General features: G+C 40.2%; 3 protein-coding genes across 3 annotated transcripts in view; all 3 read left to right on the top strand.

The window, feature by feature from the left end:
- The window catches only part of LOC120571311, a 177,523-nt gene that overhangs the window by 107,991 nt on the left and 42,774 nt on the right, over positions 1-26,758 (top strand). The gene's annotated exons all lie outside the window — the stretch shown is intronic.
- LOC120571328 (proteasome subunit beta type-9-like) lies at positions 1,129-3,964 on the top strand. The gene is made up of 4 exons (XM_039820215.1): positions 1,129-1,194; positions 1,385-1,452; positions 1,809-1,940; positions 2,874-3,964. The coding sequence occupies exons 1-4, from the start codon at positions 1,144-1,146 to the stop codon at positions 2,935-2,937; spliced, it is 315 nt and encodes a 104-aa protein (XP_039676149.1). The 5' UTR covers positions 1,129-1,143; the 3' UTR covers positions 2,938-3,964.
- LOC120571309 (antigen peptide transporter 2-like) lies at positions 4,114-10,615 on the top strand. Its single transcript, XM_039820191.1, has 11 exons — positions 4,114-4,788; positions 5,401-5,515; positions 5,617-5,747; positions 5,927-6,132; positions 6,461-6,658; positions 6,786-6,914; positions 7,227-7,415; positions 7,612-7,785; positions 8,458-8,617; positions 8,834-8,970; positions 10,012-10,615. Exons 1-11 carry the CDS (start codon positions 4,275-4,277, stop codon positions 10,216-10,218), a joined length of 2,160 nt encoding a protein of 719 aa, XP_039676125.1. The 5' UTR covers positions 4,114-4,274; the 3' UTR covers positions 10,219-10,615.

The raw sequence follows: 26,758 nt of genomic DNA, 5'->3' as shown, positions 1-26,758 counted from the left end.
CTGTATTGTGTAATCAGTGGCGGTCTGTCTCAGCCAACCACGGCAAAGCCCAAGGTCTTGTGACTGAAAGCTTTCTGGTTTTACCTCTCTACCTTTCTGCAGCTTCTGGTGATTATTTTCAGCAGTTGTCACAGTGGTATAGTTGATATGATACAAAACACCTGCCACACAGCCTGACTATGGCCGAAAACTGATGCATGTTCCTCTGTAATGACTTTGTTACCATTTAGGCATTACACTGATGACCCCATCCAGAGCAACAGTTTGTAGCTTGGTTTTGGTTTTGTAGTCCTCACTGAGGATACTTTAACAGAACAGTTGGCTGTTGATGAAGATTTAATGACGTTTGTGTTAATCAAACTTGAGCCCTTTTTACAGGATATCTTTTCCTTCCACCAGGCCCTGTAGAATATTTTAGATCAGGTTGTATCAGTGGCAAAGGGCCAGCTATCCTGCAAATGTGGAAAAAAATATTAAGCTCCTTTAGTTAAGCAAAAGCACTGATACAACAGTGTGAAAATACTCCCAAAAAAAGGTTGGAAACCACTAGTTTAATATTTAACCATGTATTGTATTTTATAAACTTATTATATATGTTATTTCTAAATGTGTAAAATAACTCAAAACTAACTCTGTAATGGAGTAAAAAGTGTTTGTCTCTGAAATGGGCTAGATGTATAAAACTGCATAACATGGCAGATACTCAAGTAAGTGCATTCAAAATGTACTTAAGTACTGTATTTGAGTAAATGTACTTACTTTCTCCCACTGCAAAAGAGTAAACTATGTATTTTTTTAAACCTATTGTATATTTAGTATTGTATTTTCTGTCCCTGAAACACTTTGGTTGATTGGTACAATCACCAACACAGAAGAACTAAAGTGCAAATGAAAAGTGAGTCATTTTAAGAAGAGAAAGAGCCACTTGAGAGATTAGCTTCACTGTAACATAATACTTGCTTCGCTTCTCCTCCTTAAATCAAAAGTAATGAAGGAACTGATGCAGCATAAAGCACAACAGAAATGACACCGATGTAGCTTCTTTTCCACACTTCATCTCATTTAGTTTGGCAGATGTTTGACAGATGAGTTTAAATAGCTTAGAATAGAATAAAATAGACAGGGGACCCATATTGCATCAGCATGTTGGAAGAAACGTGGCCTGAGTGGTTGTCTGAGGAGGTGAAAACTGGAGTAGGTACAATTTGAAATGTTTGAGACAGTTGATGGTCTGTATGTTCGCAGTTCTGAAAACCTGTGGATTGGGCAAAGTTAAATGCGGAATTGACAGGTAGGTGTGTGTGTGTGTGTGTGCGTGCGTGTGTGTGTGCGTGCGTGCATAAAATTAATGATAAATAGCCATTGATTTTATCTGTGTTCGTAGACGACCATCATTGCCATAGAGTTTAATGGAGGGGTCGTGCTGGGGTCTGATTCTCGAGTGTCTGCAGGGTAAGTTCGTGTGTGTGTATTCATGCACTGCAGTGTCCACTTCTATCTGCATAGTTGACACTATTTAGCTTCTCAGCATAATGACCCCGATATCTTCCCACCTCTTCATCTTTCCTTACCTTCAGAATATCTTGCTTTTTTTGGATTAGATTAGATGCATTTTTTATTGTCATTGCACAGATAAACTATTACATTAAGTTAATCATCTTACAAGAAGGGTAGAGAAATAAGCATACATAGTTGATAATATATAAATAAACTAAAAATGAATATGCTAAGATGTAAATACACTAAGATATATAAAGAATGAAAAACCCACAGTCACACACACTCTCCCTCTCCTTTCCTCCATCCAGGTCCTCAGTGGTGAACAGGGTGATGAACAAGCTGTCTCCCCTCCATGACAAGATCTACTGTGCTCTGTCGGGCTCTGCAGCAGACGCTCAGACCATCGCTGAGATGGTCAACTACCAGCTCGACGTCCACAGGTAAATACACACTCAAAGAAGAGCTCATACAATGAGCAAGGACTATTTTGCACAGTTTATGCATTCATTTAATTGCTCAGCTAATAGTGTCCCTTACTGGTGTAAAGATGGTTCCTGAGAAATTCTGAATACAATATAAAAACTCCACTGAGTGAAATGTTTTGGCGTTAAAAGTTTAACATTCATCAACAAGTTTCAGCTACTGGGAGCTTAAACGTAAAGTTATCAATAATGTTATACATTATTGTTGTGCAAGTGAAACCACAATGCACAAGGGTTTTTCTTTCTCTTTTTATGGGAGACACTGTATCCTGTTACTGTTACAAAATGTTTTTATGGCATAACTCAAGAATACCTACGCTTATTATGACATTTTACACAAAATGTCTAATAGGGTGAAATTATTAAGTGATGACATTTCATATACAAAAGGTCAAAGGTCAACTTCACTGTGACATCATAATGTAAAAATTATGTTCTGGCCATTATTCAACGCCATAACTCAGGAACACAACGGGAGAATGATACTGAATTAAATCTTTGGTGCCCATCTGAAACTGTGGTGATTGTATAGAGGTTGCCATGTTGAAGATGTGTGTGCAGCATCCATGTTTAGCCAAAAAATACACTTACCTTTTTTTTTTTTATTCCTTCAAAGTCTTCACTTCATATATTATAAGAGTCTGGACAGCCATCTATTTAACGGCAATGTGATTGGTTGGCAGACAGGGGCGATTCTAGGATCAAACCTTTGGGGGGTCAGCCCTGTATGAGAATGTGACACAGATACAGTGCCTTGCAAAAGTGACTCTTCTACTAGCTGCTGAAAAGAGCTAACTATTCTATAATTTCATGTTATATAAAGTATTTTTCCTATTAAAACTTTCCTCACCTTTCTCACCCCTTCGCTCTTTGTCTTTCTCTCTCTTGTAGCTCTCTCTTTGGCAATGAACCGGGATGGCTCCAGTGGCGGTGTGGCCTATATTGTCTCCATTGATGAACACGGCACAGAAGAGAAAGTTATTCTAGGGAATGACTTACCAACCTTCTTTGACCAGTGATACATATGTAGTTTTTTCTCATCCCTATTTTGCTAAGCCACTGTTGTGCAGGTTACAATTAGGTATTCCCAATAGTCATTATTGCACATGCTTTTTGGTTCAGCTGTCAACTAATTCATCTTATAAATTAAAAATACTTTGACTAATAATTCTATTTACGAAAATGCATTGTTCTATGATTCCCAAAGCTATTTCAAGTGTAATATTAGGTAGCCTTGGTGTGTGTATACTGTAATTTAAAAGCTGCTCACTCCCTCAGATCATCAGATAAAGCTGAGTAAGCTTGTGGCTCATCATTAGAGACTTTGAAATATAACAAAGAAGAAGGTTATCTCACCAGAAGGATGAAAGAAAACATTTTGTTAGCTCTGTCCCTTCACCAAGTTCAGGACAGCTTTACAGAGGTAGATGTGGACATTGCCCGTGTCTATCAAATGGTCTCTAGCCATCAGGTCACTTCCTTCTCTTAAACTTGTTCAAGACCAATTTTTCAGTCCATTCGGCTCCAGCTTGTGTTTTAATTGTCCTGAGTGGCAAGGAAGTAAATGCACCTTCCTTTCACAAAACCTGAAGACCCCTCATAGACTGTATATTAACAGTCTATGAGAACCCCTGACATTCCTTTATCCTCACTAGTCCCACAGAAACACGCCCACACTTTCTCTAACAGCAGCAGCAGTTGTCTGTCAGGTATTCAGTCTGACAACCTATCAGCAAAAAGTGAAAGTCAAATTTGTTGCACAACCAGAAGATTATGTCACCCTTTTTTCTTAAGTGTTTTTAGATTTAGATTTGCTTATTGATGGTTTGTCACCTGCCTACAGGATTTGTCTGAACATAATTAAAAGCATGATTAAATTGACATACATTGTGAAAATACACTAACATGGCATATCAAAACATGATTTAATGTCAATTGTGGGAAATTTAAAAATAATTAAAGGCCATGCGTTGAAAAATTCACTTTTTGGTTTCTCACTTTACAATGAACTATGCTGTTTTTTATGAGAATGCTGACACTTTATGGTATGAATGCAGTTTTCATCCAGGTGGTTAGTTAGGAGGAAGAAGAAGATGATGACGTTACAAATAATTCTTAAACTGAGGGATTCTCATGTGTAACCACTCAGTTTAGGAATCCTGAATTGTCCTAATTCAGAGTTTAGTTCAGGGAAACCCCTGGTCCTGCCAGAAAATGAAACTGAAAGTGGATGAAAACAACACTGGTCTCGCGGCGACAGAACAGGTCATACGAGGACGAGTGTTGCTGTAAATGGCAGGCAATACAACTTCAGTAACCCGCAGAACAGCTGCTTTAATTTTAGCAGTTTGCGTCGACCTTTCCTTGTTTTACGCATCGGGATGTGTAGTGACGCACAGCGTGTTTGGACATCTTGCGCGTCTCTGGGTTTCTGCGGCTCTCCGGTGTTTGGCACTCACTGCTGTAACTCTGCTCATCCTCGGAGACCTCAGCCCGTTGCTGGTTCGTGTTATAACGGCGCACAGTCTGCTGCCCGCGGTGTTTGAGACAGGAGCCAACGCTCTCTACCATGAGGAGACACAATGTGGCCTGTTGGCGGATATGCGCTGCTGGCTGATGGGTACCGGAGCGTCGCTGGCCGGTGCACTGTTTTGGGAAGTCATCATCCCGGACACCGACGATGCGGCCGCCGGTAAAGAGACGAAGCAGAAAGCCAGAGTGCTGTTTATGAGAGTCCTCCACCTGTACAAACCCGACTATCTGCTGCTGCTGGGAGGGCTTGTGTTCCTGACGCTGGCTGTTTTGTGTAAGTACAGCAGAGGATGATGATGATGATGATGGTGATGATGATGATGATGATGATAATGATTTCAATAGTAAATAGATGCTAAGGAAATGGAAGATTGATAATGGTCAATTATCAACAACACATTTGAAAGCACTGTCAAGGTCATTATTTACATTTTTCTTTTTACGTTTGAGTCTTAATGTTGGAATACAAACTCCAGCCTTAAAAGAGTTGCTTTACTTGTGTTTTACTTTTTAAGAAACGTGTACATATTTTGCTTTTATTCATTTTTTCTCTATTTGTCTTTGTCTTTGTTCTGTTTACTTAACTTTGTTCTATTTATCAATTTTTTATGCACACTGCTGAACAGCTGCTAAACAGATTGTCACTGTACTCTGCATGAGCATGACAATAGAGTTATATCTATCTATCTATCTATCTATCTATCTATCTATCTATCTATCTATCTATCTATCTATCTATCTATCTATCTATCTATCTATCTATCTCTTGGGATACACAGGACCACATTCACAATGATGACAACCTTATGTTGATATTCATGGCTGATGTATTTTCATCTCTCTCTGTGTGTGTCTGATTATGTGTCACCTGTGTGTCTCCTCTCAGGTGAAATGTTCATCCCGTTCTACACTGGGAGAGTCATCGACATCCTCAGCAGTCAGTACCAACCAAATGAATTCATCTCTGCACTCCTCTTCATGGGCCTGTACTCTCTGGGAAGGTATGGGGTCATGTTTTTTACCTTCACGTTCATCCTCCAGCATGAGTCTGTGGCTGACAGGTTCTATCTAACTGACTCTCTCTTTGATTAATATATATCAGCTCTGTAAGTGCAGGCTGCAGAGGGGGTCTCCTACTTTGTGCCATCAGTGGCTACACATGCAGAGTGAAAGTCAAGCTGTTTGGGGCTTTGACCAAACAGGAAATTGGATTCTTTGAGACCACAAAGACAGGTAATTATATAACGTGCAAATGCACTGTATTAATGATGACAAGGAAGGTCAGATTGGACAATATAGATCAAACTAAACAACAATACAGAAAAAGGACAGATTATAGCAGGACATACGAAAATGTAACAGGACAAGACATACTGGACAGATGATCATTTCTATTCATTTTTTTTGTGTAGGTGAAATCACATCCAGATTGTCTAAAGACACCACCTTGATGGGAAGAACAGTGGCTCTGAACGTCAATGTGCTGCTGAGGACATTCATCAAGACACTGGGCATGATCTCCCTGATGATGAATCTTTCATGGAAGCTCACATTCCTCGTATTAATGGAGACGCCTATCACTGGCCTCATTCAGAACATCTATGACACACACTACCAGGTAAAAGGCAGAGTCACATGTGTATGATATCCTTTACCAAAGTTACGCATTTTAACTGATTAAACAATCCTTAATTTAAAGTGATTTTGTATATAGATCCTTATGTCTTTAAAAAATCAAATGGCGCTCAGAAAGAGAGAGAATTGTTGTGCCTATCTTCTGTGACTCTAATGCCAATAGTTTTTTTAGACGTTTAATCAGATTAAAATGATTTTTTTTTTCCTGCCCCCAATGTTCAGGGCTCGGGTTTGCCCTTACTTATACAAAAAATTTGCTGAGGTAGTAAGATAGAAAAATAAAAGAATTGTCCTTTTTATTCCTTCCTTAGCGGCTAACCCTGGCAGTGCAGGACTCAATGGCCCTGGCTAATGAAGTTGCGAATGAGGTATTGTCTGGTATGCATGTGGTCCGGAGCTTTAACACCGAAAAACATGAGGCCCGTCGCTATGATGACCGCTTGATGGACACACACAATATCAAGACCCGTCGGGACACTGTCAGCGCTGTTTACCTACTCGCACGGAGGGTGAGAAGTTTGTAATTTTTGGTAGATTATTATTTTTTTAATTCATGGAGCCTAGTGTTGATCATATCATTGTTTATAATCCCATTTAACAGTTGTTGTTCCCCGGTGTGTGCATGTGTGTCTATAGATGACAGGGTTGGGCATGCAGGTCTTTATGTTATACTACGGCAGGCTGTTCATCCGGAGTGGACAGATGACAACTGGCAACCTGGTTTCCTTCATCCTCTACCAATCAGACCTCGGAGACAACATCAGGGTATACTACTGCTGGGTTTTAATAAGCACACACATACACTTTACTCATTGTTAAAATATAATATAAAGAAGAAAGAAATATTTTGAGATTGCTTTCAAAAGAAGAGTAAAGAATGGAGCTTTCATGTTCTCAGGAAGGATATCCCATTGGCTCATATAGCTTTTAAGCAAAAAGGCATATCGTGCCTGTCCTACACTTCTCTAAACACATGAGTGCTTGCAAAAATATTTCCATTTACCATACTGCAACTCTGACTCTATAAATGAAAACATGTGTTATTAAGTAATCAGTTTTATGACTGCCATCTTCCAGACAATCGCCTACATCTTTGGCGACATGCTGAACTCGGTAGGGGCTGCTGGGAAAGTGTTTGAGTACCTGGACCGAAAACCTCAGGTCAGCACGGAGGGAACACTCAAACCTGATCAGCTGACGGGACACGTCAGCTTCCGCCATCTCAATTTTGCCTATCCTGCGTGCCCAAACAAAACAGTGCTGCAGGTGAGGTCTGACCGGCAGGTAGACGAGAGTAATTCTCTGTTTGAATTTGGACTGTTTGAATTTCATGAAACAAAGTTTGAAAAGAATATTGGAAACTATAGAAAGTGACAAACAAAAGGGCATTATTTAAACTATATATGTATATTAAACCACAGACACTTGATTTTCTGTGTTCATTGTTATCTTCTTGTTTCAGGACTTTTCTTTGGAGCTGAAGTCAGGTCAGATGACGGCACTGGTGGGTCCATCTGGAAAAGGAAAAAGCACCTGTGCGAGTCTGCTTGAGCGATTCTATGAGCAGCAGAGTGGAGAAATCCTATTGGACAATAAACCACTGAAATCCTACGACCACCGTTTCCTTCACAAGAAGGTAATTAATCGTTACTGCTTTTTCGGATGATGCGCACCACTCTCTTCTTCCTCTCTCGTCTGTTTTCTGTGTTTAAATTGTTTTTCAAATAGTCAAACAGTCCTACGGGGAGAAATCTATTGTGAAAGCAGCATAGATAATAATTTTAGACAATTTAGACAAGAATGCAGTTTAACCACGACCATTACTTATTGAGTAATGGGCCTGATGGTGATGATGGCCCAGACTTACTGGAAGAACTTACACTGTTAGAAAAGCCGTAGAGTATAGGGCTAATAATATGGGCTAATATACTGTTAATATGAATCAATTTTCTGTAATGATTTTTCACAGGTGTTTTTCCATATTTAGATTTTTTGGGATTAACAGGAATGTCCATAAACTTAATAGAAAAGGTATTGGTGATTTTCTGCCAGGACATTTTTCTACGGATGTTTTTCTTACAGGTTGGGGTATACACACTAGATAAATGCATAATGTTCATGGCCTTTCTTTGTGAGCTAATACGTGAGATAATAATATTATTTAATTAAGACCATCAAGCTATTAGTAGTAGTTGTATTATATTCATTATATATCTAAATGTGTCTGAAGATTTGAGTGTGAATTTTGCTTTTATATGTATAACATGAGTTATTCATTCAGTCAAGCTGATGAGAGTGTGTTTAACAGATTTCAGTGGTGAGCCAGGGGCCTGTGCTCTTCTCCGGCTCCATCAGAGACAACATCGCCTACGGGCTTGATGAATGCTCATTGGATGAGATCCAGGAAGCGGCACGCAAAGCCAACGCCCATAACTTTATTAATCAGCTGGAAAAAGGCTACGATACAGGTAACGTTTTTACCCTTTGTGCTGTTTTACATGTCTGAATGCCTGTATAGAAACCTGCTTTGCAAGATGTTTTACTTTTTATTTAGTTATCTTAAACGTGTATGTATGTAGATTCAATTTGTGCATAATAAAGGCTAAAAATAGGACTCGGGTTCTAGAGGGTTGGTGCTCAGGATACCTCTAGGACGTTATGATTTTATAACATCCATTTCTCAGAGGTGGGTGAGCGTGGCGGCCAGCTGTCCGAGAGCGAGAAGCAGAGGATCGCCATTGCTCGAGCTCTGGTCAGACAACCACAGGTCCTCATTCTGGATGAAATAACCAGCTCTCTGGACGCAGAGAGTGAAAACAAGGTAATTAAGTCACAACTTTTAACACAGTGGAATAGTGAGTTAAATGTGGATGATGACCTGAAGACTCTTCATCACCAGAGGGGAATACATTCTGAATGGTTGTCTGCAGGTGTTCACCTGGTGCTAGTATTTAATAGATAAAGGAAGTGCTGCACAGGTGTAAAAATTAGCTCACATATCATTCATTGCTCAGTTAATCAAGAATTGAGAATTGCTGTAATAAAACCAAGCAATATAAAGTACATGCCTTCCTTAGAGTTTCCAGGAGGATAATCAAGACCTGATGAACACAAATTAACTTACCACGTTTTTATTGCTTAGAGCTCAAAGCTCGAGAAGGAAGAAAACTTGCTTCAGAAAAGATTAATGTGCTGTGTTTCCTTTAACAGTGTATCCACCTAGAAAAGTCGAACAACAAACTATATACAGTATTTTGTGACCAATCTTGAAGAAATGTGATATAATCCATCTGATAAGTAACTATAATTAAGCCTGTTTGTTGACTTCTTGGTCACTAGTCTTGCATGCATGCTCTGTGTACTGACAGTCATATTCATTCTCAGTAAATGTGTTGCGTCCTTCATTTTTGCAATTTTAGTCCTTCAAACGAGCTCTATAGTATTCATATGTTTCTGAACGAGCTACTGAAGTGCAAAGCTGCATATCGTCACCTTCCTAAAATAATGGCCTAAGTCATTTTTTGACAAAAATGACTTTTTTGCCTAAATCACCACTGATAAAATTCCCTACATCCTCAGTTGAATAGGTCTTGTGATTCTACACCTTTAGTATAATGGCCAATGTCAAGCGTGTGATTTAGGCTGTTCAGTTTTTTGTTTTCTGAAAAACCTGAAAAAAAGACGTAGGCCATTATTTTAGGAAGGTGACGATATGTAGGTCTGGTGAAATTATGTAACTCCTTGTTTACTCTTTTCTTCTTTTATATTTCCCTTTACGTAGCCTATGATAATGAAATCTTAATGATTCTTCTGAAATAATAAATTTGAAATAAATAAATGAAATAAATTTGACTCTGCACAGATTCAGCAGGCCCTGGCTAGTCGTCCCAACCAGACCCTGCTGGTGATCGCTCACAAGCTGAAGACCATCGAGAGGGCAGATCAGATCGTTGTGATCGGAGACGGCAGAGTTGAGGAGCGAGGGACTCACCAGGAGCTGATGGACAGGAAGGGGAGCTACTACAAACTGAGAGAGCACTTCTTCACCGAGGGAAACTCCCCACAGTGACACGCTGCTGTCACTGAGCTGATGCTGCAGCGCCATGTTTTCTGTGAGAGAAATGTTCTGCTGTGATGCACGTGTTGGACAGCAGGACCAACAGCAGCTAACCTGATACAAATGGGACCTGGAGTTTATGTCAATATTTTTTTTTATAAATAGGTATATTGAAAATGAAAGAATATGGATGAATGTTAGTTTTTTCCAGAAATGTATGTATTCTGTAACGTGCAAAAAAGCACCTTCTTAAGTTTAGAAGTATACTTCTGTTCTTATTTATTTTGCTGACGGTTGGAATTACATTAGATATTGTAAATTAATTAAATTAAATTAAATGTACAGCTGACATGATGATGGATGGATATATGTCCACTCTCTCTCTCTCTCTCTCTCTCTCTCTCTCTCTCTCTCTCTCTCTGTCTCTCTCTCTCTCTGTCTCTCTCTCTCTCTCTCTATATATATATATATATATATATATATATATATATATATATATATATATATATATTTATATATATATATTTTTTATATGTCCTTGTTTTTGGTAACAACGAATAAAGGTTTGACAGCACACAGTTGACGCCGTAAACCTTCATTTATGACCAGAGGGGTCAAAGGTTGCCTCATGGGTATGTCATAATCAATGACCTCAGTTGATCCCTGCTAGAACGTGAAAACCATATCTGAATGTTTTCGATTATGTTTTTCAAGCCTTGTGCCACATACTGTATCTATTAAGTCTTTTCACCATACACATTCATAGTACAAATTAAAATGCAATTAAAGAGCAATATTTTATGTTGTATTCAAGAATTTGCATGTAGTTTAGCTTTTATTTCCACAGTGGGAATTCAGAGTGTGAGTTTTATACAGGCCCAGTCGGCGAGATTCATACAGTACTGTGGGATGCAGTGCATCAAAGCTTGGTGTGGTGGGGGTTGGTTTTTATTGTTTGAGCCGTCCTGGAAAGTCCCTGACTACCAACATGTTTTCTTTCTGTCAGTGAGGCTTTATGGAAAGTTGCCAAACACCAAAGGTACAGTGGAGTGATATGCGGCATTATGTCAAAACACCAACCCCCTCTATCGAGAAAGATCCGGCTCGGCTTCTACAACACACAGTATGTCACGATTTTGTCAAGATGTCTGTGCAGCCACAAAATGGTGACTGAATTCACGTGACACAGACGAGTTAGTTAGAGTTGTAAATATGGAGACATGAAAAGTAGACCCAAACTGCAGGGCACTTTGGCATTAGCATGTTACACTAAAACAGCTCTATGTATTATTTATCAATACAATATTTAAAACATTTAAATTTCAAGAAATGTTTGTCCCTATACTTTGCTTGCATGTCCTATGTCTCCTAACTTTAGATTAACTTGTTTTCATGTTTTAACATTTAATGAAGGAGTACATGCTTCTCTATGGGTAAAAGGTTTACTGTTGGTACTTTTAAACTTTTTAAAATCACCTGGATGAATTAATAAAAATGTGTGGTGGTCCAGCCGACAAAAACTAAAACAAATGTATTCATCATTGTTCTTAAAAAAACTGACATTTCGGAGATAGAATCCGGCACAGTGACTCATCAGGAAACTTGTTAGCTTGCTTTCTATCAGCAATTGTGTGCCGACTGCAGGTTTCAAAAGCAAATGCTGACAGTCGTCGCCATCTTAGGGTGAGACCTTTAAAAACCTGAACACAAAATGGCTGACAGCGTGCATAGAAAGTTAGAAAATGTAAGGTAATAAAGCAAATAAAAGATCATTCAAATGACACTGTGGCTGTATATCTGTGGTGTAATAGAAACGACTCGTGCATCCTTAAACCTAAGTGTGCAGCTATACATTTATGTGTGTGTATGTGAATTTGGATGTGCATATGTGGCAAGAAGCTTTTGCCTAACCAGTTCAGCACCATATCTGCCAAGCTGGAAAGTCCCTTCTATCTTTCTTTCACTTTCTTTCTTCACTGTATTGAATAATCAGAGGCGGCCCGGGCTCGGCCAAACCATTATTTGTTAGCAGTTGTCACAGTGATATAGTTGATATGATACAAAACACCTGCCACACAGCCTGACGTATGGGCAAAAACTGGGCCGTAGCCTATATGCATGTTCCTCTGTAATGACTTTGTTACCATTTAGGCATTTGACTGATGACCCCATCCAGAGCAACAGTTTGTAGTTTGGTTTTGGTTTGGTAGTCTTCACTGAGGATACTTTAACAGAACAGTTGGCCATGAATGAAGATTTAATGATGTTTGTGTTAATCAAACTTGTGCCCTTTTTACAGGATATCTTTTCCTTCCAACAGATCCTGTAGAATATTTTAGATCAGGTTTTTATCCTACAAATATTCAGTGGTGGGAGAAGTATTCAGATTATTTACCAAAGCAATAGTACTGATACAACAGTGTGGAAATACTCCAAGGGGTCACAAGCAAAAATGTTGGAAATCACTAGTCTAATCTTTATAATAATTTATGACCTGATTATTTGTTTTTTATGTAAAATATTTGTATCTGTTAAGTAACTAATAACTATATCTGTAGCTGTAATGTAGTAAAAAGTGCAATATTTATCTCAGAAATGTAGTGGAGTAGAAGTATACAGCAGCATAAACAACTTTTGTATATTTAGTATTGTATTTTCTGTCCCTGACACACTTTGGTTGATTGGTACAATCACCAACACAGAAGAACTAAAGTGCAAATCAAAAGTGAGTCATTTTAAGAAGAGAAAGAGCCACTTCAGAGATTAGCTTCACTGTAACATAATACTTGCTTCGCTTCTCCTCTTAAATCAAAAGTAATGAAGGAACTGATGCAGCATAAAGCACAACAGAAATGACACCGATGTAGCTTCTTTTCCCACACTTCATCTCATTTAGTTTGGCAGATGATTGACAGATGAGTTTAAATAGCTTAGAATAGAATAAAATAGACAGGGGACCCATATTGCTAAATAAAGTCTCGAAAAGTCATGTGCAATTATTGATCTTGGAGAATAAAGTCATTCAGATAAGTTATATTCTGGATATACTGTTTAGTTTGAGGTAAAAATTACTATTCATCAACAGTGTGCGGCCATTTTAAACTGAGCAGAGATTTTTTGTATTGCTTTACAGTCAGGTAAACCCCACTTTCTTTTTGTAAATCCCCTAACTTCCCCTGGGGAGTTGGGCAAGTGCAACATATTGCAGCACAAATGACTGTGGTTTCCTCAGTTAATGATAAAGACAAAGCATTCAATCAAACACACATCACATGATCAGTTGAGGGAAGTCCCACCTTATGAACAAAGGTAATAGCCTACTAAAACACTGATCTGGTGTCAGTTTTAGACTTCGGAGAACAAATATGGGCAAACAGAAACTTATCTTCTGTCAGCTAATAAAAAAACATGTCAACCCTGAGCTGTGATTAATCCTTTAAAGCAGAGTAACAGCGCTCCAGTGGTTGTAGTCGGCACTTTTACCAACAGCCATGTGATTTCTTGGAAACGGTCTGTTTGGTAGATTGGTGAAAGTTAGGGGAGTCTCAGAAGGCAGCAAAAGGTGGAACCATTGATCTTGGCTGCCATCTAGTGACAGCAACAAAACACTAATAATAAAAAGCACCCCTGACACATAAACCACTATGGGTTGTGAAGTGGTTATCAGTGTCATGTAGCAGTATTTTCAGTTCTTTGTAGGTTTTGTGTTGTGGGAGATCTTGTGATGTGTGCATATTCACAGGAAACCACAAGCTTCAGCTTGTAACAGATAGGTGACAGTGAAGAGCCACATGGATGTTGACAGAGATCAATTCCTCTGGTTAAAGTACTCAGTACTGTGGTTTATTTTAGCTTGTACGGGTCACCAGACATACTGGATAAGATCTGTATCAGAAGGTTTAAAATACAGAGATGTTCTCATCTTGTTCTTAGACTCTTCCACAGGGACAGAAAACTGTCAGCTTGAGGGGATTGTATGGATTGAAGCAGCTGAATTTCAGTTAATTTCACGTGATTCAGAGGTTTACGCTTACACCGGGACAGTCAGATTCTCAGTGTGTCAGGAGCAATATGGTGGGAGGGTGACATCCTTTGCTTGAAACAGAGTTGTGATGAACAGCATTAGTAAGAGCAACAGCACCCCAAGTGCTTATCTCAGGCACTTTCACCACGCAACCAGACAACCATGTGATTTCCTGGAACTCCTCGGTCTGGTGATCTGGCTCTTTTGCAAAAGAAATTAATAAAAGATCTTGAGTGCCCCCAAGTGGGATAAAATAAGAAATGAATTAAATGTATTTATACAAGATAAAATAACATTACATTACACAATAAGATGTTATTGAATATGTTCTTTCAGAACAAACCTCTTAAAAAAAAATGTTACAGACAGATATATCATCCATTGCAAACCCATTTTTGCAAAGGAAAGTATTGTTCAAACTGTATTTCAAATTTTAGCCAAGGTCCCAAAGTATGCAGAAACACCAGCAGGTTTATTTGGTTCTCCTTGGCTCCTTGCACATGTCAATGTAAAGGGACAAGACACTGTATGTATGTAATACATGGTAGGCATATTATCAATCATATAGCTTACATACAAAGTACCATGTTTGTGTTATTGTCAGACAGAAATGTTTTTTAAATCTTTAAAACTATTTAAGGTTTTAATCCCTCAACATAAAGTTGTCTCAGTTTTCTCCCTGATAGCTTTAAGGTTACACAACAAGAAAGTCAAACCTTTGAAATTATTAGGGCTGTCCTCGACTAAAGAAATTCTTAGTCGACCAACACTTATACGATTTTGTCGACTAATCGATTAGTTGATTTAATTGACAGAGCGGTGCACTTTGAGAGGTGGTTAATACTAGAAAAGCACAATATAAATGTAGTTAATTAACCATCTGTAAAACTGAGTTTCTCCACAATTAATCCTGCAAAAGCACCACTTTAAATCTTGTGTTTACCATAAATGTGCTCAGACGTTTCTTGGAAATAAGTAATTAAGCATGAATAAGCATAAAAAATGACTAATCGACTAAAGAAATCGTAGTCGACTAAGACCAAAACGACCGATTAGTCGACTAATCAACTAAGAGGTGGCAGCCCTAGAAATAAAAAAATGCTTTTATTCGGCTTAATAAACACAGATACTAAGTTAAAATCAGCCATCTGTGCTGTCTGACTGTATCTTCTCACTGCAGGCCACTTATTGAGTGGATGACTCTTTTAGGAGCCAAGTCAAAAGGTTTACTAACTGCTATGGCATGGATTAGTTTTTAACTAATTATTGGTAGTTGTATATTAGCTTTATTACATTTATTATATATCACGTATATGTTTCTCTTCATTTAATTTTATTTACTTTTATGTACTATACAATTTATATTTATTGATGTACATTTTCCTTTTCCCAAATTGTTGATATTGAACAAGTTCTTTTTATTTTTTATCTTTTAAATAGTCCACTTGGTTACTGTCCTTGTCAAAGATTAGCCTATGTATATTTAAGCAATGTTTAAAGTCGATTACATTTAGTAAAAACACTAAATATATCAGCCCATAGCCCATTACACCCAACCAGGTGTGTGTCTCAATAACTTCCCCCTAGAGGGCAGCATCAACCTAAAAACTGAACCAACATTTGCTGTAGAGAAGCAAGATGTCAGTGTTTTCAGCTCGATGGTGTTTTTTGTCTCCAACGGCGTCTTCCAGGCAGCTAACCCTAACCTTAACCCTAAACATAACCATTTCCTCGCTGCCTGGAAGGCGCCGTTGGGGGCAAAATACACCAAACACAGTGTTTTCACACCAGCATTTTGAGAGCATTGCATCTTCGTGTGTGTGTGTGTGTGTGTGTGTGTGTGTGTGTGACTACTAGCCATATCTGCTAGTCTAACTGTAGCCAGGTGGAACTGATGTTGGGGGGCCTGTGGTCTTTCTAATTTATTGTCAGTAATTAGCCTAATATGCAGCACCTGTAGGCTCAGTGCTTGGTTGGGAGCAGCATGCTGAGTGGAGTTACCTGCGGCCAGCTTACTGTGATCCCGGATGTTGTTTCTTCATTGTGAGTAGACTACTTTTGGTGTAAGATAATTTTGTGGCTTCCTGTCGGTCAAGTAGGTTGGTGCTTTTTTTTTTTTGGAATACTTTATTTTCATTTTTCAATTTACAAGAACAAGAACAAACACAAACAAACAACCCCCCATCCCCAAAATGATGCTCCAATATTATCAAGTAGGTATACAATGTTTCAAGGTCAGTCACATCCCAATATCACATTATCCACATAATCCAGATAGGGCTGCCACATTTTAATAAAGGTGTTTTATCCCTTTCTAAGTATATCTTATTTTTTCCTAAAGGCACACGGTTATTCATTTCTAAATACCATTTAGTCATGGATAGAGGGGAATCAGACTTCCATGTGACAGCATTACACTTTCTGGCCACTGCCAGGTCTATTTCCAAAAATGTTATTTGAAATTTCTTAAGTGATTTATCAATTTTCATAAAGTTCCCCAGCAAGCACAATTCTGGGTCGACAGGTAATGAAATTTGAGTAATCTTAGTCAAGACGTCACAAAAGTCGATCCAGAAATCTTTCACCTTCACACACAACCAAGTCCAGTGTAGGAAAGAGCCCACATCTGCAGCACATCGGAAAGTCATACATCAGATAGATCAGGCTTACACTTGTGAATTTTCTCTGGAGTCAAATACAGCTGATAAAGGAAATTATAGTGGACAAGCCTGTACCGTGCATTAATAGTGGCAGATAAACTGTCTTGACACAACTCTGACCAAAGTTGGTCTTCAATTGTGATATTTAAGTCTGATTCCCATCTTTCCTTAGACGTATACAGAACCGGTTTAGGACATTCAGTTAATTCATTCATTAACAAAGAATATACTTTAGAAATAAGCTTATATGGTCCACCATCATCAATTTTTCCATTTCAGTGAGTTTGGGTAAAGCCATAGTATTGTTCAAACTGCTTCTCAGAAATGACCGCAGTTGAAGGTAACAAAAGAAAGTATTGTTAGACAAATTATGTTTTCGTCATGAAAATCCGTTCTCATAACAATCCTCCAAGTTACAAATCCCATTATGATACCATGCTTCCAGGATCTTATTGTATACAGTCAGAGGGATAAGTTTGTTTTGCTTTAAAGGTGATTTTGGTGACAGTCCTATCTCCTTGCCAATGGCTTATCATGTACATCATATATAATGAGATATAATAAAATTGGTCTTTGTTGACAAAATTCGGTAGTTGTATTTGTAAACAAAATCACTGAAAAAATTGTCTTTCAAAGAATAAAATGCAATATGAACCCAGGATGTAATTGTGTCATTCTCAAACAGAGACAAAAGAAATCGCATTTGGGCTCCAAAGTAATATTTTTTTAATTGGGTAGTTGAAGTCCCCCTGACTTATAGTCCCACGTCAATTTCTCAAAGATATTCTTGGAACCTTGTTATTCCAAATGAACTGTCTTACATTTTTATTAAGAGTTTTAACAAAGGTTTGGGGTAATGGAATAGGCAGTGATTGAAAGAGGTACTGCAAAATCAGCAAAATGTTCATTTGAATGCAATTAATCCTCCTGATCAAAGTGGTGGGGAGGCTAATCCATCTGTGTAGATCTTCCTCAATTGTTTAAAGTATTGGACTATAATTTAATTCATAAAGATTTTTTAAGTTATTGTCCACAACTATACCAAGATATTTTATTCCAGTTGGGGCACATTTGAACGCAGATGCCCTTTGACACACAGAGTAGTTGAATGTTGTTAATGTAATTATTTCACTTGTATTACCTTAGGCTATATCCTGAGACAGTACCATAGGTGTCCAATAAATCCTGCAGTCGAGTAAGAGAGTGAGAAGGGTCGTATTAGCATAGGCCTGCGAGGTGGAAGCAATTCTCGGCAGGGTTGCAAAACTCAGCATAACAGTTTGATTCTGATGTGAGGGGTTTTGTGGGAGTTTTGTTTTGTTGCCTTGGTGTTTTTTTTTCTGTGTTTTCATTAACTTCGTTGGAGTCCCAAATATTCCGCGTTATGTGGCTGTCGCAAGCAGGGCCGGCGATTGCTATAGGCGACCAAGGCGATTGCCTAGGGCGTCAAATGTGTTGGGGGCACCGTGTCGCCCTTAGGTCTACTTCCCATTAATAACAGAATTAGAACGACAAGCGGAATAAAACGTGTTTATTAAACATGATCATCCTAGGGCGCCCCCTCAGTCACACGTTTACTTGTCAACCTTTCATTACGCAACGTTTCCGGTCTACAGTAGTGATGTGACAACCGGCTCTTTTACGCGAGTCGGTTCAACCGGACGGTTGTTGGTTGGCGAACCGAGTCTATAGATTCGGTCAACGGTTCACGTGCCTGCGGCTGCGGCACCCAGCTACTCCCGGTCTCGGCAGTAGCCGGGTGCCCGCCCGGTCTGCTCGTGACAGCCTGTAACATTCACTTCTCTAACATTTAACTTTACATAACTAAGATAACATGTGTATTTGTATGTGATATAGGCCTAATACATTCCCCTTGGTAATGTAGCATATGAATTTTCATCAACACAATTCTAAAATGCACGAGACATAAAGGCTTCTGCTATCGGTTGATAAGTCAAACTTGCCGAGAACCTAGACACCCGTTTGATTACATAGACTCATGCAGTAGCCTACCCTCGGTTACGGTCCTTACGGTCTCCTTGTGACAGCCTAGCCTAGCTACCATGTAGCAACATTCACTTCTCTAACATTTAACTTAACATAACTACCAAAATAACATGACGTGTATGTACTGTACTTCCCCATCGATAATGTGTAAATTGCCGTGAACACAATCCTCTAAGATGCACCAGAAACAAGGCTCGGTTAATAACTCAAACTTCCCAAGAACCAATTGACACCGCTTGATTACATTAGAGTCGGTTGCACGGTTACATTAGACTCGAGCGGCCCGACCGGTTGCACGGTTACATTAGAGTCTAGCGGCCGACCGGTTGCACGGTTACATTAGACTCGAGCCGACCGGTTGCACGGTTACATTAGAGTCTAGCGGCCGACCGGTTACATTAGAGTCTAGCGGCCGACCCGGTTACCGCGGTTACATTAGAGTCTAGCGGCCGACCGGTTGCACGGTTACATTAGAGTCTAGCGGCCGACCGGTTGCACGGTTACATAGCTCATTTCCTGATTGATTCTACCACCACCACTCCAGTCCAGTGGAGGCGCTAATGAGCTAGATTACAACACACACACAGTAGCAGAAGAATACCAGCTACACAACGGCCAACCATTGACATGAAGTAAAAGAAAAAAACAGGAGTGAGTCGGTTCATTGACGTATGGCACTCGATTCTCCCGGCTCCGTGACACAAGTCGGGTTAATTAACCGGCTCTTCGGTCAGTTCGTCAACACTAGTCTACGGGTCAGACTCAAACACACGGAGCTCAGAAGCAGAGAATTGCACCTGACTGCAGTACGCAGATCGGGGTTGGGCTAAATGTGGGCGGAGCTAAACGTTTGACTCCGTAGGGGCGCCATCTGGAGGCGGAAATCAGGCAGCACATTCTTAAACGTCAATGCAGCACCTATGGCAATTATATTATATATATATATATATATATATATATATATACAGTGTTGGGAAGGATACTTTCAAAACGTATTTCATTACAGAATACAGAATACATGCCCACAAATGTAATTTGTAACATATTCCGTTACGTTACTCAATCTGAGTAACGTATTCTGAATACTTGGATTACTTCCGGATTACTTCTACATTGAATTGCGTTTTATAAGTGTAGGAATGCGACCATCACATCCAGTTAACTAAACAGGCATACCGTATTTCCTCAAATAAAAGCCGGGGCCTTTATTTACCTGAACTGCAGAAGGGACCAGGCTTGTATTTGAAGCAGGCTTTTATTAGAGGCAGGCCTTTATTTCTAATTCCATCTGTTTGATAAGTATAATTATTTTAAATAAACTGTTTTAAATGAAAAACCATAGCGTTCACATTTGCAAAAAATATCACCATATACATCAACAGCCAGAAGGGCGACAAAGCAATTTGGGTCAGAATTAATCAAACACCACCATTGTGTCAGTTTGAACCCTGTAAATGTACCGGGTATTTATTTCAAATACAGGTAGTATTACTGGTAGATTACAATAAGAGCATACAGTAGTTACACCAGTATCTGAGTAACGTTACAGACGGTAGCTAGCTACCGGTAGCTTTGTTTGTAGCTCCAGGCTAACGTGTTTCCTCCCACCTCCAGCTAGCTAGCCGTGCTCTGCTCTTGTCGGCTAATCTTGTCAGCTCATCCTTCTGTTTCTTCCAGTATCTGATTCTCCTGGGCTCAATGTCGAAACGTCCCGCAGCTTTTTCACCCGAGTTTTCCTCCGCATACTTTAAAACTCTTTTCGGTTTGTTGTTGAAAAGTCCGTCACTAGCACCAGAGTCCGTCTTCCTCTGCTAGCACTAAATGAGCCCTGTGTTACATCCAATGTAGCTACTGCCATCTGCTGGCACATGTACGTTACTGCACCCTACACCTGGCTGAGTTACACATACAGCCGCATAGGACAATAATCCAGAAAAACAAAGTGCGGAAAAAAGCATGAATATATTGTTGAATCTGTTAAATTAAATTGGTAGAAATGTACAATGAACTTGAAATTTATTTTGACTTAATATTATATGTAAGGCATTTAGGAGATTATCCACACTATTTTTTCCCCGGCCTTAATTTGAGGCCGGTGTTCTAACGGAACACCATACCCATCAGAATGGGATACCTTCGGTTAATGCGCATGCGCAGCAGTGACATTTGTGGGATTGCGCATGCGTTAAATTTAAACCATCATTTCAGCATACCTAAGATTACAAGCGGTAAGTGTTGGTGTATTATATCCAACCCGGTCTCACGGCAGTTCGTGTAAATGGCCACGTTATTCTTAATCTATTGATACGTGTTCACGGAGACGTTTTTCTCGTGTTTTACGTGTAAATGTAACGTTATTTTTACATGTAAATGTAACATTATTTTAGGACTTGTAAATGTAACGTTATTTTCTCGGGTAAGGACGCGGAGGCGGCGGGGCGCGGTCGCTCCATAAGCTGGGAGATACCGCAGGCCCGCTGGTGAAATACATTACTTTACATTTTCGTCTTGTCCACGGTAAAACCGACAAAAACGTCTCGCGTGAACACGTATCAATAGATTCAAATAAAGTCACAATTACAATTACGAACTTCCATGAGACCGGGCTGTTATATGCGCATTAAAAAATGGGCTATCAAAACAGCATACCTCTTTTATAAACTGTATTTTTTTTATTAAACCAGGGGTATACCAAACAGCATACCCCTATAGAAACTGTATTTTTATTAAAAATGGGCTATCAAAACAGCATACCTTTTATAAACTGTATTTTTTTTTATTAAACCAGGGGTTATCAAAACAGCATACCCTTCACAAACACTGGTATGCTGTTTTGACAAAGTAGGCCAAATTGACAGACCCCGCTATAAAACTAAACTTCCGGTATGCTATTCTGACAAAGTATGCTACATCGACAGAACACCGGCCTTTATTTGTCCGTGTTGACCACGCCCCCGGCCACTATCAGAGGCCCGGCTTATAATTGACTCCCAGTTTTATTTGAGGAAATACGGTATTATGGTGTGCTCTTTTCATTCCAACTAGCTGAATGTGTACCTGAACAAGCAGACAGATTATTGTATTGGTAGTCCCGAACTGAATACTACAAAAATCTAACGCGGTCTAAGCTACCACAAGCTAATTTTAGCTAACGTTAGCAGCATGTCAAACGGGGCTGTCAGTCTTTAAACGGCTCTGGAGCTAGTAAATCACGTATACGTATAGGAGAATGGAAAGTCCCACGTCAATGTTAAAATAGCAAGGTGACCAGTAAAACTACAGCAGACGACTACCCTTGGCTAAGTAAAAAAATAGCTTACTTTAAGATGCTTCTTCAGGTTGGGGGTGGAGTAATTTGGACGCTGAAAGGAGGTTGGTTGCTGGCAAGCAGAGGCTGCACATCACAGTTAGCTATATTTAATTGTCCCTGTTCGTCCTTTAATGTGAAATGCTGTTTGAATTTCCAAGATAGAAACTTATTGCTGCCCTGGCTCTGTCGTGCTGGTTCCGACTCTATTGTGACTGATCACGGAGCTAATTTTTTCGATTTCATATCGGGGCTTCTGGAAAATGCGATAGAGTTGCCTTAATTTATTCAGAGTGAATAAACTCGTGGAACAGAGAAGTAACGTCAGGTAATCCATTGATTTCAACAATGTAACTGTATTCTAAATACCAGCTATTTAAATTGTAACTGTAACGAAATACAGTTACTCATAATTTGTATTCTGAATACGTAACGTGCGGAAGCCCCGGTCTCTGGAGGACGCGACGTGCGGAAGCCCCGGTCTCTGGAGGACGCGAATCGCGGGAAATGAGCCCCGGTCTCTGGGGGACGCGCGAGCGCGGAAGCCCGGTCTCTGGAGGACGCATCGCGGAAACAAGCCCCGGTCTCTGGGGACGCGACTTGCGGAAGCCCCGGTCTCTGGAGGACGCGAATCGCGGGAAATGAGCCCCGGTTCTGGGGGACGCGACTTGCGGAAGCCCCGGTCTTTGGGGGACGCGAATCGCGGGAAACGATCCCCGGTCTCTGGGGGACGCGACTTGCGGAAGCCCCGGTCTCTGGAGGACGCGAAATACGTTACATGTATTCCGTTACTCCCCAACACTGTGTATGTATGTATGTATATATATATATATATATATATATATATATATATATATATATATATATATATATATATATATATATATATATATATAAATAAATAAAGATATTTTAATTATAAAAAATATATAGATTATAATAAATAATTATATTTTAATTATAAAAAATGGAAAGGAATGGGGTTGGGTTTAGGAAAAGAAGAACCAGTATTAGGAAAATAAGAACGGGGAAAGCAAACTTGACTTGCGGGGAATGAGCCCCGGTTCTGGGGGACGCGACTTGCGGAAGCCCCGGTCTTTGGGGGACGCGAATCGCGGGAAACGATCCCCGGTCTCTGGGGGACGCGACGTGCGGAAGCCCCGGTCTCTGGGGGACGCGACGCGGCGGAAGCCCCGGTCTCTGGGGGACGCGACGTGCGGAAGCCCCGGTCTCTGGAGGACGCGAATCGCGGGAAATGAGCCCCGGTCTCTGGGGGACGCGACGTGCGGAAGCCCCGGTCTCTGGAGGACGCGAATCGCGGGAAACAAGCCCCGGTCTCTGGGGGACGCGACTTGCGGAAGCCCCGGTCTCTGGAGGACGCGAATCGCGGGAAATGAGCCCCGGTTCTGGGGGACGCGACTTGCGGAAGCCCCGGTCTTTGGGGATGCGATCGCGGGAAACGATCCCCGGTCTCTGGGGACGTGAGGCAGCAATGGAGGCGGTGTTGAGAAAGCGGAAAACCGCAAAGGCGTGTTGACTCGCGGGAAGTGAGCTCCAGTCTCCATTTTTTCTGTATTAATGACTGATTGTTTGTTCTGTAGTGTACTGTTTGTATCATAAAGATTTAATAAAGATTTATTAAAAAAGAAAAAAACACATTCTTCCTCTTCGGTTGCTATTGGGCAAGTGGGCGGAGTCAAACGTTTAGCTCCACCCACGTTGAGCTACTCCTCGATCTGCATACTGCAGTCAGGGCTTACTCGAAGCAGAGCTGTGCGTCGCTTAGTGTCCCTCTCTCTGGATAAATAGAGACGAGCAGCGGCACAGACACGGAGCTGCTGCAGCGCACCTTCCCTGGTCTGTGCAGCTTCAGGTTTATAATGGACGCGCTCTGCTGTGGGCATGCTGCGGCAGATGTGTCCCTATTTCTGCGTAGCAGGGGCGGACTTTACCATTAGGCAAAGGTCGGCAATTGCCTTGGGCCCCGAGCTACCTAGGGGCCCCCAAAATGCCCCATTAACTTATGGTTAAGGTTTTTTTTTTTTTTTTACTTTTCGCAAATTATATATTTCTAAAACTCCATTTGCAAAAAATGGCATCAAATCATTAGTTTCGCAGACCGGAGCCCCAACACAGACAGTGTACAGACTAGAGTAATGAAGCGAAACTACCCAAGCGGTGCTGAAAAAAGTAGGAAGCGGGAGGAAAGCAAAACGTTTTTAAAAAAAATTGCCGAAGTTAACAAACTTCTTCGTGATGCCCGCCGCTGACAATGACAACAACGCTACAAGCACCATCACGAGCATTAGCACTGCTGCTAGCGAGGAGGAGCTACCCGTTGCTGCCGACAGTGCCAGCCCAGGCTGCTCCAGCGATATTGCTGCTAACGTTACATCCAAGGCAACTTTACAGGATGAGGAGGATCCTTCAACTTCAGGTAACAAAACTTCCGCATAGGCGCCGATACCGTGGGTGCTCCGGAGCTCGAGGAAAATACTGAGCACCCACGTGTGCCAGACTGCCAGTAGGCAACATTAATTTAAAATGAATAGCTATAATAACTAATAACTAACTCATGTCATAGTGCGATCGGTTATGTCGGTGGCATTGATTCTTAATTTCCCACGAAGCTGATCGCGGTTACATGCAAGCGTTCTCAAACAAATGAGTATAGTTAACTACGACAGCGGCATGACAACACCTGAACCCAGAGAAGACTGGGTAAGAAAATGAATAGAAGATGAGCCAAATAACTGGAAAAGCAGGGCTCATGAGGCCATTGGTCATCTCTTCAAAGCAGAAACTGAGTTTCAAGCAGCACTTTAACCAAACTGGAGGTATGTAAATGACTAAATGCTTTTGCTTTTTTCCCACTAGATTAGAACAGAAAAACTCTTCTCTACAAACCTACTTATCACAACAGTTTTGTAACACACAGCTAATAGAGGAACATTGCTGTAAGCTATGTAGTACAACCAGCAGAAGACTAATCAGTTTTTGACATGACTTTCTGTAAATATTCCCCAAAATTATGCATATGCGTATTTTTGATAAGTAAGTGTTGTACTACAACCAGCAGAAGACTCATTATGTGTTAGGTAAGTTTAGAGAATTATTAAAATATTTAATGTTTTTGGCAAAACATATTCCCCAAAATTATGATTATGCTTATTTTTTTTAACTATGTGTTGTAGTACAATCAGCAGGGGGCCTTCTATGTGTGGAGTAGTTTTGGAGACATGACTCTTTGTAATTAAGACATATATTTTTGTCAAAAAATATTCCCCAAAATTATGCATATGCCTATTTTTGGAAAGTAAGTGGTGTAGTACAACCAGCAGAAGACTAATTATGTGTGAGGTTTAAATATAGTATTTAAATTATTAAAATATAAAATGTTTTTGGCAAAAACAATTCCCCAAAATTAGGAATATACTTATTTTTTAAAAGTAAGTGCTGTAGTAAAACCAGCAGGAGACAAGTTATAATTGAGGTAAGTTTGACCGGGTTGGTAAAGCCACAGTCGTTAAACTTGACCGACGCTATCTGTGCTTTAACTGCACTTAAAGATGTAGAAATAATTGGTAACCAGTTCTACTCCGCTTCCTCCCAACCGTCTGCATGTGCGGGGTTTGCTAAACGTTTGGTACACGCTCCGAATGGGACAATGGTAAAAACTAAGAACGGGAGGGTGGCTGATAGCATCAACAATTTCATCATAGCCTAATGGTAGATCTGACACATGCACTCTGCATTGAACGAGCTCGCCATCTAGGTTCCCATTATCTAGGTTCGACCACTGGTTGTCGACAAACTCTGAAGGCCATGTGCGGGTCAGGTATTTTCGGAATTGGTATGTGCTTACACACCAAACCATGCTACCTTAATGCGTCCCTTCTAGATCCCTCCAAAACTCACTTGATGCGCTGGCCAGACGATTATGGTGCAGGATCATTGGTAGACTATGTAGACCTGCCCTATGGTCAGGAAGATGCGCAATAATATACCTGACTCCTTCTATTAAGGTTATGTCCTCCCTCGTACACACGACACACCATTATCCCCAGTACATACCTCCCTCTGGTGGGTTCATTAGAGTAAGGCGAAAATTGACTGGGGGCGGGGGCAAATTTGTTTCAGGACTTCTGCCATGGTACAGGGTGGTCGCAAACGCACACAACATTGACACAATACACGAAAGTCTTGAGAATTTAACTGCTATTGGGATTTCAGGATTTAATGATTTTCCTCCTGCTATGAGAGCTATGCGCAATATGCTGTTACAACATCAGATGGGCCTTGATCTTTTGCTAGCCGCACAAGGGGGCCTCTGTCACGTGATCGGAGACCATTGTTGTACTTACATTCCAGATATTGAGGGGAATATCACTGACACAATCCAACAGCTAAACTTCAATTCAATTCAATTCAATTTTATTTATAGTATCAAATCATAACATAAGTTATCTCGAGACACTTTACAGATAGAGTAGGTCTAGACCACACTCTATAATTTACAAAGCCCCAACAATTCCAACAATTCCAGTAATTCCC

Source organism: Perca fluviatilis, chromosome 13, assembly GCF_010015445.1.
Source record: "Perca fluviatilis chromosome 13, GENO_Pfluv_1.0, whole genome shotgun sequence".
In the NCBI taxonomy this organism is placed as follows: domain Eukaryota; kingdom Metazoa; phylum Chordata; class Actinopteri; order Perciformes; family Percidae; genus Perca; species Perca fluviatilis.
The sequence above is the reverse complement of the archived record's forward strand: the minus strand, read 5'-3'. Positions and strand labels throughout refer to the sequence as shown.

Bases quoted from the DNA above. Each gene is read 5' to 3' on its own strand.
- LOC120571328 (XM_039820215.1), top strand. From the start codon at position 1,144: ATGTTGGAAGAAACGTGGCCTGAGTGGTTGTCTGAGGAGGTGAAAACT. The intron at 1,195-1,384 runs GTAGGTACAATT...CTGTGTTCGTAG, and splicing joins CTGAGGAGGTGAAAACTGGA to ACGACCATCATTGCCATAGA. The intron at 1,941-2,873 runs GTAAATACACAC...TCTCTCTTGTAG, and splicing joins TACCAGCTCGACGTCCACAG to CTCTCTCTTTGGCAATGAAC.
- LOC120571309 (XM_039820191.1), top strand. From the start codon at position 4,275: ATGGCAGGCAATACAACTTCAGTAACCCGCAGAACAGCTGCTTTAATT. The intron at 4,789-5,400 runs GTAAGTACAGCA...GTCTCCTCTCAG, and splicing joins CCTGACGCTGGCTGTTTTGT to GTGAAATGTTCATCCCGTTC. The intron at 7,416-7,611 runs GTGAGGTCTGAC...TTCTTGTTTCAG, and splicing joins CAAACAAAACAGTGCTGCAG to GACTTTTCTTTGGAGCTGAA.